The 13,090-nt window shown below is 33.9% G+C and overlaps 1 protein-coding gene across 1 annotated transcript in view; it reads left to right on the top strand.

Moving 5' to 3' along the window:
• Positions 1-10,960, top strand: part of LOC124543770 (alkaline phosphatase-like) — a 28,536-nt gene extending 17,576 nt beyond the window's left edge. Inside the window, exons 7-11 of the mRNA XM_047122070.1 lie at positions 8,154-8,333; positions 8,901-9,095; positions 9,196-9,390; positions 10,200-10,333; positions 10,594-10,960. Coding sequence (XP_046978026.1) covers positions 8,154-8,333; positions 8,901-9,095; positions 9,196-9,390; positions 10,200-10,333; positions 10,594-10,803 — 914 coding nt within the window. The 3' untranslated portion in view covers positions 10,804-10,960. The remainder of the gene's footprint in view (positions 1-8,153; positions 8,334-8,900; positions 9,096-9,195; positions 9,391-10,199; positions 10,334-10,593) is intronic.
• The last annotated feature ends 2,130 nt before the right edge of the window (positions 10,961-13,090 follow it).

Raw genomic sequence — 13,090 nt, 5'->3', positions numbered from 1 at the left:
TTGCATTTTCATACTAATTATTATTTATTTGAAGGGATCTTAATAAATCTGATATTAAATATCCTGCGACAGCAAGAACATTAAAAAGAATTCACGTTAACAATGATAGTAAACACAATAAGCGAATGACACAAAAATAAAACAACGATAATCTAGAAACTCACGCTTTAAATCATAACTGAAATTGTTATTTTTTTACTGTGGTTTATTTTTTTGTCAACTTTATCGTAAGTATGAGAAGCTGTATCATCTTCGTCAAATTGCTTCATTGTTTATTCGGTGAAATCTCGATTTCCACTTGGTATATCCATTTGACTGTGACACCCTTCGGAATAGTGGACTAGCCGTAAGAATGTTCGGCCTACGGCTTATTTAAAGGCTACCCATTTTGCTGGGTGACTTTTATGTAACTAATTCTTAGACACGCTTCAGTTATTGCTTTGCTCAAAAATCTGTCTTTTTCCTAAGCCTATCTTCATTTTCATTTAATTAAGCTATTCGATTGTGGGTTGAAATTCAGGCAAGTATCACTGAATTTTCATGTGCTTAATAAGTGTTAATATTCTGTCTTGAGCTAGATGGTAAAAGAAAATACCCTGAGGAAAACTGCATTTGTCTAGTTTCAACTAAATTCTCCTCAAAGGGAGACTAGACCCTAACCCAACAGTGGGATATTTACAGGCAGTTACTATTATTATTTATTATTTTTATTTCTTACTTTAAAAATTTATAAGCTAAATGCCATGCCATGCTCCTTAGATTTTTGTGCAACCCTCAGCGTATACATAATTCAACAGAATTTCCAGAATAAATATTTTATACAAACAAACTTATCACTATAACGACAAAAATTGCGCAATAGGAAAATATTAGATTTTTCATGAAACTCTACATATCTCTTCGGACTTTACAAGAGTTATTTTTTAATATTCTTGAGAATAAAAAGAAAATACAAAGAGGTATTAACTATACTGAAGTTCCTTTAGAACGTAAGAGATCTTAAATTTAAACGGAGATAGGAAAACGTTTCCAACTATTCAAAATAAGTTCTCGAACAATAAATGAGCGGTGAATTATTCATTTTAAACAAAAGACAAAGAATTTGAGACAGTTCAACCGTATCTCGTGAGGATAAACTTTGGCGGCATATAAAAATAAACCATTATTTTAAGTATTCCATCGATATAGACAAGTTACTTTCTAACATTTGTTTTTATAAAAGGTATCTCTTATAAATGTTCTATCATGTTATAGGCAACAACAACAGCCTGTAAATGTCCCACTGCTGGGCAAAGGCCTCCTTTCTCTTTGAGAAGGATTTTGAATACATTTCACCACGCTGTTCCAATGTGGTTTGGTGGAATACACATGTGGCAGAATTTCTATGAAATTAGACACATGCACGATGTTTTCCTTCAACGCCGAGCACTAGATGAATTATATACACAAATCTATATAATTCATCTCGTGCAGATATTCAACCAAAAAAGGTTTAAGTAAAAAAAAAAAACAAAACTTTCCATACAAATAAAAGTGTATATTTTACAACATTACGTATAAAACTTAAGAAATTTCCCCACTAGTAAGATATGTACTGGCTTGTATTGTTTGTAAAAGCCTTGTCTTTGAGACTTCATGTATTTCATCGCGGTATTTTGTTTTAAACAAACGATGTCAGTTTTCATTTAAGTAAAATACTCTCTTTTTGTTAAGTGCAACAATGTATTCCTTTATAATGCATTGTTCATTATTTACTGGTGCAGAAATGTATCCACATAATTATGGTTGTAATTTAAGCTGTACTTGTTTCCAGTTAAACAATAAGTGCGGTCAGCTTATTATATTTTGTTTCCTCATCGGTGAAGTGGGTGGCTTAACGTTAATTTAGGTATTGTTTTTCAAGGCCATGTGTTCCATGAATCGCACACGTTGATTATATAAAGTAAAAAGTAAAGTTACGGCCTGAATTTCCCAATGCTGGGCTAAGGCCTCTTCTCCCATTTAGGAGAAGGCTTGGAACATATTCCACCATGCTGTTCCAATGCGGGTTTGTGGAATACACATGTGGCAGAATTTCGATGAAATTAGACACAAGCAGGTTTCCTTACGATAGTTTCCTTACGATATATTCATTGTGCTTAATCCGTTTTTATAATTCATCTTCCTTTTGGGGATGATGAAAGACCGCCAAAAAGTTACATGTGTCGGATGAAAATCTGTTTCATGTGTATCTATCAACTCGCTTTAGAGCAGTTCTGTGGAATAATCCGAAAAAACAGAAGAGGCTTCAGACCAGCGGTGGGATCTTTGCAGGACTTTACTTCATCTATATTAATAGTATAAATGTGAAACTAACTCTGTCTGTCTATCTGTCTACCAAACCGCTCTTTTACTACCAAACTGCTGAACCGAATTTGATAAAATTTGGTATAAAGCAAACTTGAACTACAAGAAAGGACATAGTATACTTATTGCCTAACACATGACAACCAACACCCTAAAACGCAATCGAAACCGCGAGCGACTACTTGTATGTTAATAAATATGAAATGAGTAATATTAACGCTATTACTAATTTAATACTAAGTAAAAATTTGATATCTCAATGATTATAGCAATTTTAATATGAATAAAAGTATAAATGCTAATTTTTATAATGCTCATTGCTTGGTCAGAGCATGCGACATTTTCCGTAAGTGGAATAATGACTACAGATATTTGCTGGCTGGGAACGGTCAGCCAGCTAGAATTCAACGCAAGCGGTGTAACTATCGTCAGACAATAAAATGTAATGCGTTTTAAAAACCTTTCGCATATCGAAAGCTTTTCTATCCGCCAATGAAAATGGTTCTCCATCTGTGGGTTTTACGACCCGACTTTTAGATATTGCCAATTGTCCAATGAAAATAAAACATGATGTGATGGTTATACGTAACTAAAAGTTGTTCGTAATTTAAATATTTATAACATTGAATTAGATAACATTTTTATTGTTCTCGATTACAAAAAATAACATGTTTTACGTAAATCATATTATGAATGTGATTTTTATTGTTTATAACGCTTTCACATATTCTTGTTTCCTTGATTTTGCCGTAAATTATTATTTGAGATCAGCGCAGAAAGTCTTCTATTTTTGTTCCTTTACTTTAGTCTCAATTTATTTAGGGTCAGTACAGTATATCATGAGATGGCCCAGTGGTTAGAACGCGTGCATCTTAATCGATGATTTCGGGTTCAAACCCAGGCAAGTACCACTATATATATGTGCTTAATTTGTATTTATAATTCATCTCGTGCTCGGCTGTGAAGGAAAACATCGTGAGGAAACCTGCATGTGTCTAATTTCATTAAAATTCTGCCACATGTGCAATCCACCAGACCGCATTGGAACAGCGTGGTGGAATATGTTCTAAACCCTCTCTTTAATGGAAGAGGACGCCTTAGCCCAGCAGTGGGTAATTTATAGGCTGTTACTTTACTTTTTTTACAGCATGTCTTCGTTTTTTTTTATTCTATTCGTCACTTGATCGTCGACATCTATATCTCTCACATTCCCACACTCTATTTTACCATGTCTTCTTAGATGGTCCTCTTTTCTACTATCCTTCTAAGCTTATCAGTCACTACACATTCACATTTTAAGTTAACCCATAATCATGACATTTTGGAATCCGTGTTACAGAAGATCACATAGGGTAACTCATACATATCCTGAAACTAGAGGATACTAAAATAGCTTGCAATAGCAGCCTTATCGCTAATAGAAATCTCATTAAAGCAACTACGTTTTTAAGATTTGATACACAAGATAATTGCAAATATATTATACAAAGCGCTAACAAGATTGCATTATTTTAATTTTAAATACAATTAAATATTAAAACATTATGATAAAATATATCAAAGATTATAAAGCGAAGTCTCTGAATAAAGATATGCTTATTACGATAAACAAAGCCAAGAAGTAATATCTTCAGCTGAACAAACAGTTTAACTACTGTCAGAAGATAACTAGTTGTACAGAACTTGTTACAGTTAAGAAACTCAGGATGACGGTTGTTCAAATGGACGGAGCGAATCAAAATAGCTTAAAATGTGTGCAGCGCTTAAATCGATTTTTGATGAATTTTCCGTGTTCTTATTTCGAACTTTTTATTAATATTAATATTTAATTGTTCTTTAAACCTAGAGTTTCTTCTTTAAAGTTGTAGTTAATCTCCATTATGTTCAATGAGAGTATATTTCAAGGTTAAATTATATTTAATAAATAATAATAAACAAATATTTGACGACATCACATACATTACTCTGATCCCAATGTAAGTAGCCAAAGCACTTGAGTTATGGAATATCAGAAATAACGACGGTAACACGAACACCCAGATCCAAGACAACATAGAAATTGAACCTCTTTTAGATCGAGTTGCTGGGAATCGAACCCGGGACCTCATAGTGGTGTACCCATGAAAACTTGTGTACACATTACTCAACCAAGGAGGTCGAGTCGTCGTCATATTTATTGTATAGCGGCTTATAAATCGTATCTGATGCAAACTTTTCACTTTTGCTCGGTACATAATTATTTAAATGAGACCGCGTAATCACCGCTGATGCCTTTTATTATGTTTGAGTTACCGGACTTGTACTGAACATGTTTTTGTGTAATCACAGCGGTCTACTGCGAAATCCTTTTAAATTATTCCTGATATTATCCGGATTTATGCTTAGGATTTACGACTTGGGATTAAAATGTTAATCCCTATTATATTAATTCGAGAGATTATTTATTAGTTTACATAGCAACATTTTTTTGTATCTAGACAGGTCATTGACCGATTGACGTTTCATCAAAAAACGGCTTACGGATTTCGATGAAATTGCGGATAATAATTATTTTTTTTAACAAAACACTGTATTTTCTTCTTAGGGAGCGACTCCCGTTCAGTATTAGTTGTTGGTGATGTGGCACCAAGCCTGATTGATTTCAATCCAGTATAATACCTAGGAAATGATTTTTTTTAAATATTAACAGCATTCGACGACCTTCGTGGTCGAGTACATACACCGGTTTTCATGGGTACTATACCGATATCCCGGGTTTAATTCCCGGCCGAGTCGATGTAGAAAATTAATTAGTTTTCTATGTTGTTTGTTGTTATCTGGGCGTTTGTGGTATCGTCGTTTCTTCTGATTTTCCATAACACAAGTGCATTAGCTACTTACATTGGGATCAGAGTAATGTATGTGATGTTGTCCAATATTTAATTATTTATTTTATTTTCTCGGTAATAGATTTTAAAAAATCCAATGTTATGCTTTTGTCTCTATAGAAACATCCGAGGCGAGTTTTAATTTCGTAAGATTTATAGTGGGAATGGAATTTTTTCGTCTCAGAAACTCTCGTAAACCACTTTGGTGTTAATATTCGCTCAAATCTGTAAAAATTACTTATAGCACTAAAATCTAAGATATTAATCTGTCTTTGAACGAAAAAAATTCGAGAGATAGTACTATTTGTAGTGAAACTATTTTGATTAAATAAAACCATTTAAAAGAATTAAGTTATTAGAGAAGCAATCAATTTTAACACACGAATAATACCTATAATTATTTAACACATTAAGTTACTATGTTTATAAAAGATTTCTAGTTGTCCCAATACATATTATATTACATACATATATCATTGTAATCAAGTAATATGACTGTATTTTCAATGTCGAAAAATAACTTATGAGTATCTTGCTGGTTCATCTCGGTAGAATCTACTTTCCGGACTGGTGGTAGCTTCATTTAATATTGTTGTTAAATGAAGATTCAAAAGTGTTTGTAAAATCCTTCTTGAGTAAAGAATATTTTGAAAAAAAAATATTTTGACCAACTTGAAATTTTGTCATACATCTATACATATAATTAAATTGGAGTGTCTGTTTGTAATATTGAAATAGTCCATTTTTACTTAATGGATATGTGTACACGGAACATACGTCAAAATAACATTTTTTTGCAATTTTTGTCGGTCTGTGCGTCTGTACGCCTGTCGGTATGTCTGTCTGTTTATTCCGGCTAATCTCTGGCTGGACCGATTTTGATGAGACTTTCACTGGCAGATAACTGATATAATTGGGGTCAACTTAGGCTACAATAATTTTTTTTTTTGTTATATTCAAAAGCGTACAAGGACGCGGGCCCAGCTATATAATATCCATCTAATATACATATATTTCTTTTCGTTTACAAAACTCGATTTACAGGAATATAAAGGTTAAACAACAATTTTATAACTAAAAATTCAACGATATCGAAACGTGGGTGTTCTTATATTAAAAAATATTCGCTGAGAAATATTTTCGCGAAACAATCTTATATGCCGATGTAAATGGGAGATACTCCAATGTTTTGTCACCTGTACGGCCTGTAGGCTCAAAATATGTCAAGTATGTTTTCGTATTCTTTTACATGTATACAATATACATTATATTTTTATACATACATATTTATATGTGTATGTTGGTATTACCCGAAGTGTCTTATAAACACTTTCCTGAGTTCACAAGAAATCACTACTTCAGCTATAAGATCGCTTTGTTTTTTTTTTTTTAAATATCGTTAGTCTTTGGTTTAATTTTATTCTGTCCATCATAGTATGATGTTTAATAGCTTTTTAATAAAATATTGTTTTTTAACAGATCTTCAAATCTTATAATCTATTGGGTCCCGATATCACTGCTATCAAATATTTTTTTTACCTGTATAATGTACTCATAGGCGCCCACGGCTCGCTCTCTTTTAGGTAGTTGGTCATGTGTTTGGCAAAAAAGCGTATGTCCTTTCCTAAAGTTCAAGTTTGCTTCACACCAAATTTCATCAAATTCGGATCATTGGTTTGGTCGTGAAAGAGCGACAGTCAGACAGATAGATTTACTTTAACATTTACAATATCAACGACTAGTCGTAACGTAACGCAACGACCCTTTGCTCACGTTTTAGGGAATTGGTTGTCATGTGTCAGGCAAAAAAGTAACCAAATTTTGTCAAAATGCTGTTCATCGGTTTAGTCGTGAAAGAGCAGACATAGAGAAAGAATTACTTTCACATTTATAATATTAAAGTATAGATGTATAGACAATATACTGTGCACTGAAAAATTGCATTTTGACTTTACATTTATTTTTTTTGATATAGTTTGGCGGACGAGCATATGGGCCACCTGGGAACTGGTCACCATCGCCCATAGACAATGACGTTGTAAGAAATATTACAATTCCTTACATCCTCAATGTGCCACCGACCTTGGGAACTAAAATGTCATGTCTCTTGTGCATGTAGTTACACTTGCTCACTCACCCTTCAAACCGGAACGCAACAATACTGAGTACTGTTATTTGGCGGTAGAATAACTGATGTGGTACCTACCCAGAAGGGCTTGCACAAAGCCCTACCACCAAGGGCATAATCATTATAAACATAAGATTATCGTTTTAAACATTATACCGTTCGTTTGTGTTCGTAATAAAACAGCTAGCTCGGCGTGCATTTAACTCAACAGCGTAGTAAATTAATTAGGTAAACATATACGTTACTTTTAATCGTACCATGAATTTCGCTTGCAAGTATTACGGCAGGCGAGTCAGTTATTTATTCGCTAATTAAAGAAAAAATTAGCTGACTCCAAACATTTATCAATCCAATTTTTCAAACCATAAAAATATTTGAAAACTTGATATCAAACATTACATGATCAAACGATTATGAACAGATTTTAATAAAGATACATAGAAAAAATATATTTAACCATACTAAAATAATATGTACAGTCGGAGTAAAAAAAGGTTCGTCACCTTAAGACCTATTTTCGTGTGCTCAGTATGAGCGATAATCTGCTTTACCGATTGAGAATGACATATTGCGTCGCAATGATTTGATGTTTAGATTTAAAAGGTACTAAGGGTGTATGACTTGATGAAGGAATGAATTTGAAAACTGACGAAGGTTTTCTCACTCTGACTGTACATACATACATGTTTGTGCACATATACAGCAATGTCGGACGTTATATTATTTTTGAACTAAAAATGTTTAGTACACGACACAAATTTTAAATTCATGTTTCCATTTTATGACAAACTTTATTTTATTTTCCTACACAGGTCTGTTTGAATATTCTCACATGGAGTTTAATGCGGAAAGAGGAGCCGTTTTAGACACAGAGGAAGGTACAGCTGCTAGTACAGCCGTGAAAGCCGACGACCCATCTTTAGCAGACATGACTCGTGCCGCACTCGCTATATTGACGAAGAACGACAAAGGATTCTTTTTACTCCTAGAAGGTTCGGAAAACTCGTTATGATAAGCTTTAATAAAACTCAACACCCGTTCCATTTTTAAAATGTCAATGACAACTGACATGACTCAATCTGTCAACCCGAAATTTCTTATGATATTCTCATCATCAATTATGATATTTATTTATTTTACATGCCAGTTTATAAATATGAGTAATATTGTAAAAATACGCCAGTAGAATGTATAGTATTTATTTATTGTTGGTTTTATTTTTATAAAATATTATAGCCTTGAAGTTCACAAATCGAATTTTACAATAATTTTTAAATGTCGTTCCATGCGCGATTCATTTGTTTTTTTAATAATTCGTTTGCGCAGGAAAACATCTTGTATTATTATATACGGCCATACCAATGACGTTCTAAAATCGATTACACTTTTATAAAAACGGATAGACTAAGAAAATATGAGTTTATTAAATATATTATTATAATATAAATGTATTAGCATAAAGAGGTATTTCTAACAATTGTAATCTACATAAAATCCTATTTGAGAATAATAATTCAAGAATGTGACCGTAATAATTATTGTATTTATTTTATTTTTAGGTGGACGAATAGATCACGCTCATCATTATAACAATCCCTACAGAGCACTCGATGAAACATTAGAATTGGAAACGGCGTTATTAGCGGCCTTGGAAAAAGTAAATCCGGCAGAGACTCTCATTGTCGTGACCGCAGACCACGGCCATGTAATGACTTTTGGGGGGCAAGCCACACCTAGGGGCCACCCCATATTAGGTTCGAATGTTAATACTCTTTAGTTTTACGAATATAATTGTAGATCTATTTTTGATATAAACATTGAAGTTAAATACTAAAAGTTATTGAATGTTTTTAGGTGCTGATACAGTGGTATCAGATATTGATGGTTTAAGATACACTACGTTATTATATGGTACTGGACCAGGCCATTCGGAGCCTCGAGCCCTTCCTCTAAATGGTACCAGCACTCCAGCTGATGCAGTTCATGCTGCAGCAGTACCAAGACAATGGGCGACACATGGAGGGGAAGACGTACCAATTTACGCCTTAGGTAAGAGTTCCTTCAAATATTCTTACAATAAAATAATATATTATTTATAACGATTTCACGAACGAGTCTTATTTGTTACAAGTATTCATTTCTGGCTACGTGGAGTAGCAGATAATTGAAGATCAGCTTGACCTTTCTGAATATAGATCCTCATGAATTTATAAGGTCAAGTTTAATTTCAGATTTATCTAGGCATGAAGCCCTCATAACTTTGTATTGAAATTATGGTAAAGTCATTTTTGTGATGGAAAATAGCTGAATTATTTCCGGATTTTCCAAAAATACGATCCTAAGGACGAATTCCGTTGCAAATGTTATATTTAATACTAAATTTGATTTCTTTAAAACCTATTATGTAGTTAAGTAAAAGTATGTCTGTGTATAAAATGTGTCCTACGGAATGGATTGAGTTAGGATGGTGCTGCCGTACCATCAGGTTAAATTTAACAGGAAGCTCCAAAAGTTAACATAGTCAAAGCAAAAAACCAAGCAAAAGCAGTTAGTTTAAAAATCTGTTACATTTGCAAAAATATTTTGGATTGCGTAGAAAGTTGCGATTTTGTTTGTACAGTTGTTGTGTGTGTCCTGCTATTTTTTCACTAACCAAAGACTATAAATTTTCTATGGATGGTGGTGACCACTAACCATCAGAGGCCCTAAGGCTTGATCACCAAACTGTAGAATAAAAAAATTAGAACTACTATTTTTAAAATTCGACTATTACCATGTTTATTCTTATAATAACTTTCCATATTATATTTGTAGAATAAGTCTATAAAATGTATGTTAAAAGCATCATGTTTTCTTAGGTCCGATGGCGACGGTTTTATTCGCTGGAGTGGTGGAGCAAAGCTATATTCCTCACGCCATTGCCTACGCTGCATGTCTCGCGCACCAAGCACGAAGATGCCATGAGTCGATTTTCAATTATACAAAACCACAGGTAAGTTAGAGGAAGTGCAACAGCCAGTAATCATCCAATGGAAGGACTTCCCCTCCTCTTTATCTCTATAATGAATATTTTGGTGCTTATACTCGTATAACTATGTTGATCCAATACTTAGTTTTTCGAGATTTGTTCCTTCACATTGAGCACGAGATAAATTGTCAATACTTTCCCACGTCTCACCCACAATCTTTGGCTACCGTCCACGGGTTCTACTGGGCCCTAAATTAATACTTTAATACAACAATTTTTTGCAGGTCAAATTACCGAACTGCGTTCCACCAGAGGTAAGCAGTGTTTCAGCGGCAGATGAAACAAGAAATGAGGGCTCCAGCGGGCGTCGTGTTGTTGTCGCGTCGAGCGTTATGTCAGATGAAAGAGTACCGCGTTCGCCCGCTCCGCTTATCGCTCCTCTTGTGAATGTAATACTCTACCTTACATTGTTTGCATTGAGTTTTGGACTTTAAGAGCTCAATTTGCTACTGTTTAAGTTGTTGGATGTCAATATCAGACATATCCTAAAATGTTTTTGTACAGGGATCGTTTGTAGATAATACGGCACTAAATCAATGTAAATAATATTGTATTTGATAATTGTAAATAAATACTTCGAATTACTTACAATTTGTTTTTTTTTTATTTAAAATCTGGCGACCGACCCCGGCTTCACATGAGTGCAATGCTGATACTAAATACACTACAAAAAGTCTTTATGTACATCGTTCAAAGCGTTTTGGCAATAGACAATACAAACCGCTATGTTCTACCTTTTAAATCTGTTATATCTTTGTAAATATTCATTTAAATTACGTGCTGTAAAGGAACATATTGATTTATATGAAATGCACAGTGTTTTTGAGGTTCGAAATTTAAATCGCTGCTTAAATAAGCTACTATTTTTCGTAAAAAGAAAAGGATAAAAATTGTTATTGTGGGCCATCCCTAAGAGATATATTATCGCAGACTTTTTTCTAGACCTTTTTAAGGTGTATAATATTCTAGTATATTATTTTGATCTATTCGTAGGGTTCGGCCTGTGTTTGCAATGTAAGCGCAAAAAAGTGTTTATTTACGACATTACATTAGAAAGCTGTAATATTATCTGTGTTTTTCTACTATATAATATATGTATTATACCTACATTAAAAATCATCTTTAATCGCTATATAACAAATTACATCACAATCGATTGCGCAATTTTAAAGTTCTAAGCATGCATACATAAAATTCAGTGGATGCACTACTTTTTACTGGAAAATTCTAGGTTTACACAGATTTACTTTAAATCGTAATAGCTGGTTGGATGTTTCGACGATTTTTTAATGAAGAATTTGTCTATTTTACTCTATTGATAGGTTATTATTATTAGAAAAGCTTCTAAAGTATTCCTAATAAGGTAAGAATATATTAAAATGGGATGTGTTGGCCCAGTGGTTAGAACACGTGCATCTTAACCGATGATTTCGGGTTCGAATCCAGGCAAGCAGCGCTATATATATATGTGCTTAATTGTGTTTATAATTCATCTCGTGCTCGAAGGTGAGGGAAAACATCGTGAGGAAACCTGCATATGACTAATTTTATCGAAATTCTACCACATGTGCATTCCACCAACCCACATTGGAACAGTGTGGTGGAATATGTTCCAAACCCTCTCCTTGATAGGAGAGGAGGCCTTAGCCCAGCGGTAGGAAATTTACAGATTGTTACTTTACTATATTAAAATATAGTTCTGGTCTAACACTTGATTTTTTTATAAATCATAATGATATTATATAACAATATAAGTGCTATGAAAATATGTGTTCTACTTTATACTGGTAAAAATCTTAAAACTGGGTTTATAATAGGTTGGGGAAAAAGTTTCTTCGTATTTTATATGAAAATTCAAAAAGTTTTTTTTATAGTTTATTTACATTTGACTAAAGTATGTAGGTGCCATTTTGTTCCATAACTTTTTGCCATCTTGTTGGTAGTGACATGATCCCATTGCTGTAAAAATTTTGGGGCTTCTGATCGAAAAACTGCGACAAGTGGTTTTGGCAGTCCTCTCGTGATGTTAACCTGACACTAACTAAGGAATTCTGCAGAGACCGAAACAGATGAAAATCTGAAGGTGCAAGGTCAGGACTATACGGCGGATACATTAATACCTCCCAGCCAAACTCTCGTAATTTTTGTTGAGTGGCTAAAGATGTGTGAGGTCTAGCGTTGTCATGGTGAAAAACCACACCCCTTCTGTTGATCAATTCTGGCCGCTTTCTCTCAATTTCTTGCTTCAATCTCATCAATTGTTCGCAATACAGTTCTGAATCGATGGTCCTGCCGGGCGGTAACAGCTCATAATGAATGATGCCCTTCCAATCCCACCATACACACAGCATTACCTTGTTGCGAGTTAATCCGGGTTTTGCCACAGTCTGTGAAGCTTGACCGGCCTTTGACCACGATCTTTTTCGCACGTTCTTGTCGTATGTGATCCACTTTTCATCACCAGTTATCAGCTTCTTCAAAAATGGTTCGGTTTCATTACGTCGTAATAAAGAATCACAAATGAGTACACGGTTCATTAGGTTTCTTTCAGTGAGTTCATGAGGCACCCATATATCGAGCTTTTTTGTGTACCCAGCTTTATTCAAATGAGTCAAAACCGTTTTGTGGTCAATTGCCAGTTCTTCAGCTACATCGTAACTACTAATATGCCGATCTTGCTCCACTTTTTCAAAAATGGCATCAATTTTGTCCGTAACAGGG

This window comes from Vanessa cardui, chromosome 3, assembly GCF_905220365.1.
Source record: "Vanessa cardui chromosome 3, ilVanCard2.1, whole genome shotgun sequence".
In the NCBI taxonomy this organism is placed as follows: domain Eukaryota; kingdom Metazoa; phylum Arthropoda; class Insecta; order Lepidoptera; family Nymphalidae; genus Vanessa; species Vanessa cardui.
The sequence above is the reverse complement of the archived record's forward strand: the minus strand, read 5'-3'. Positions and strand labels throughout refer to the sequence as shown.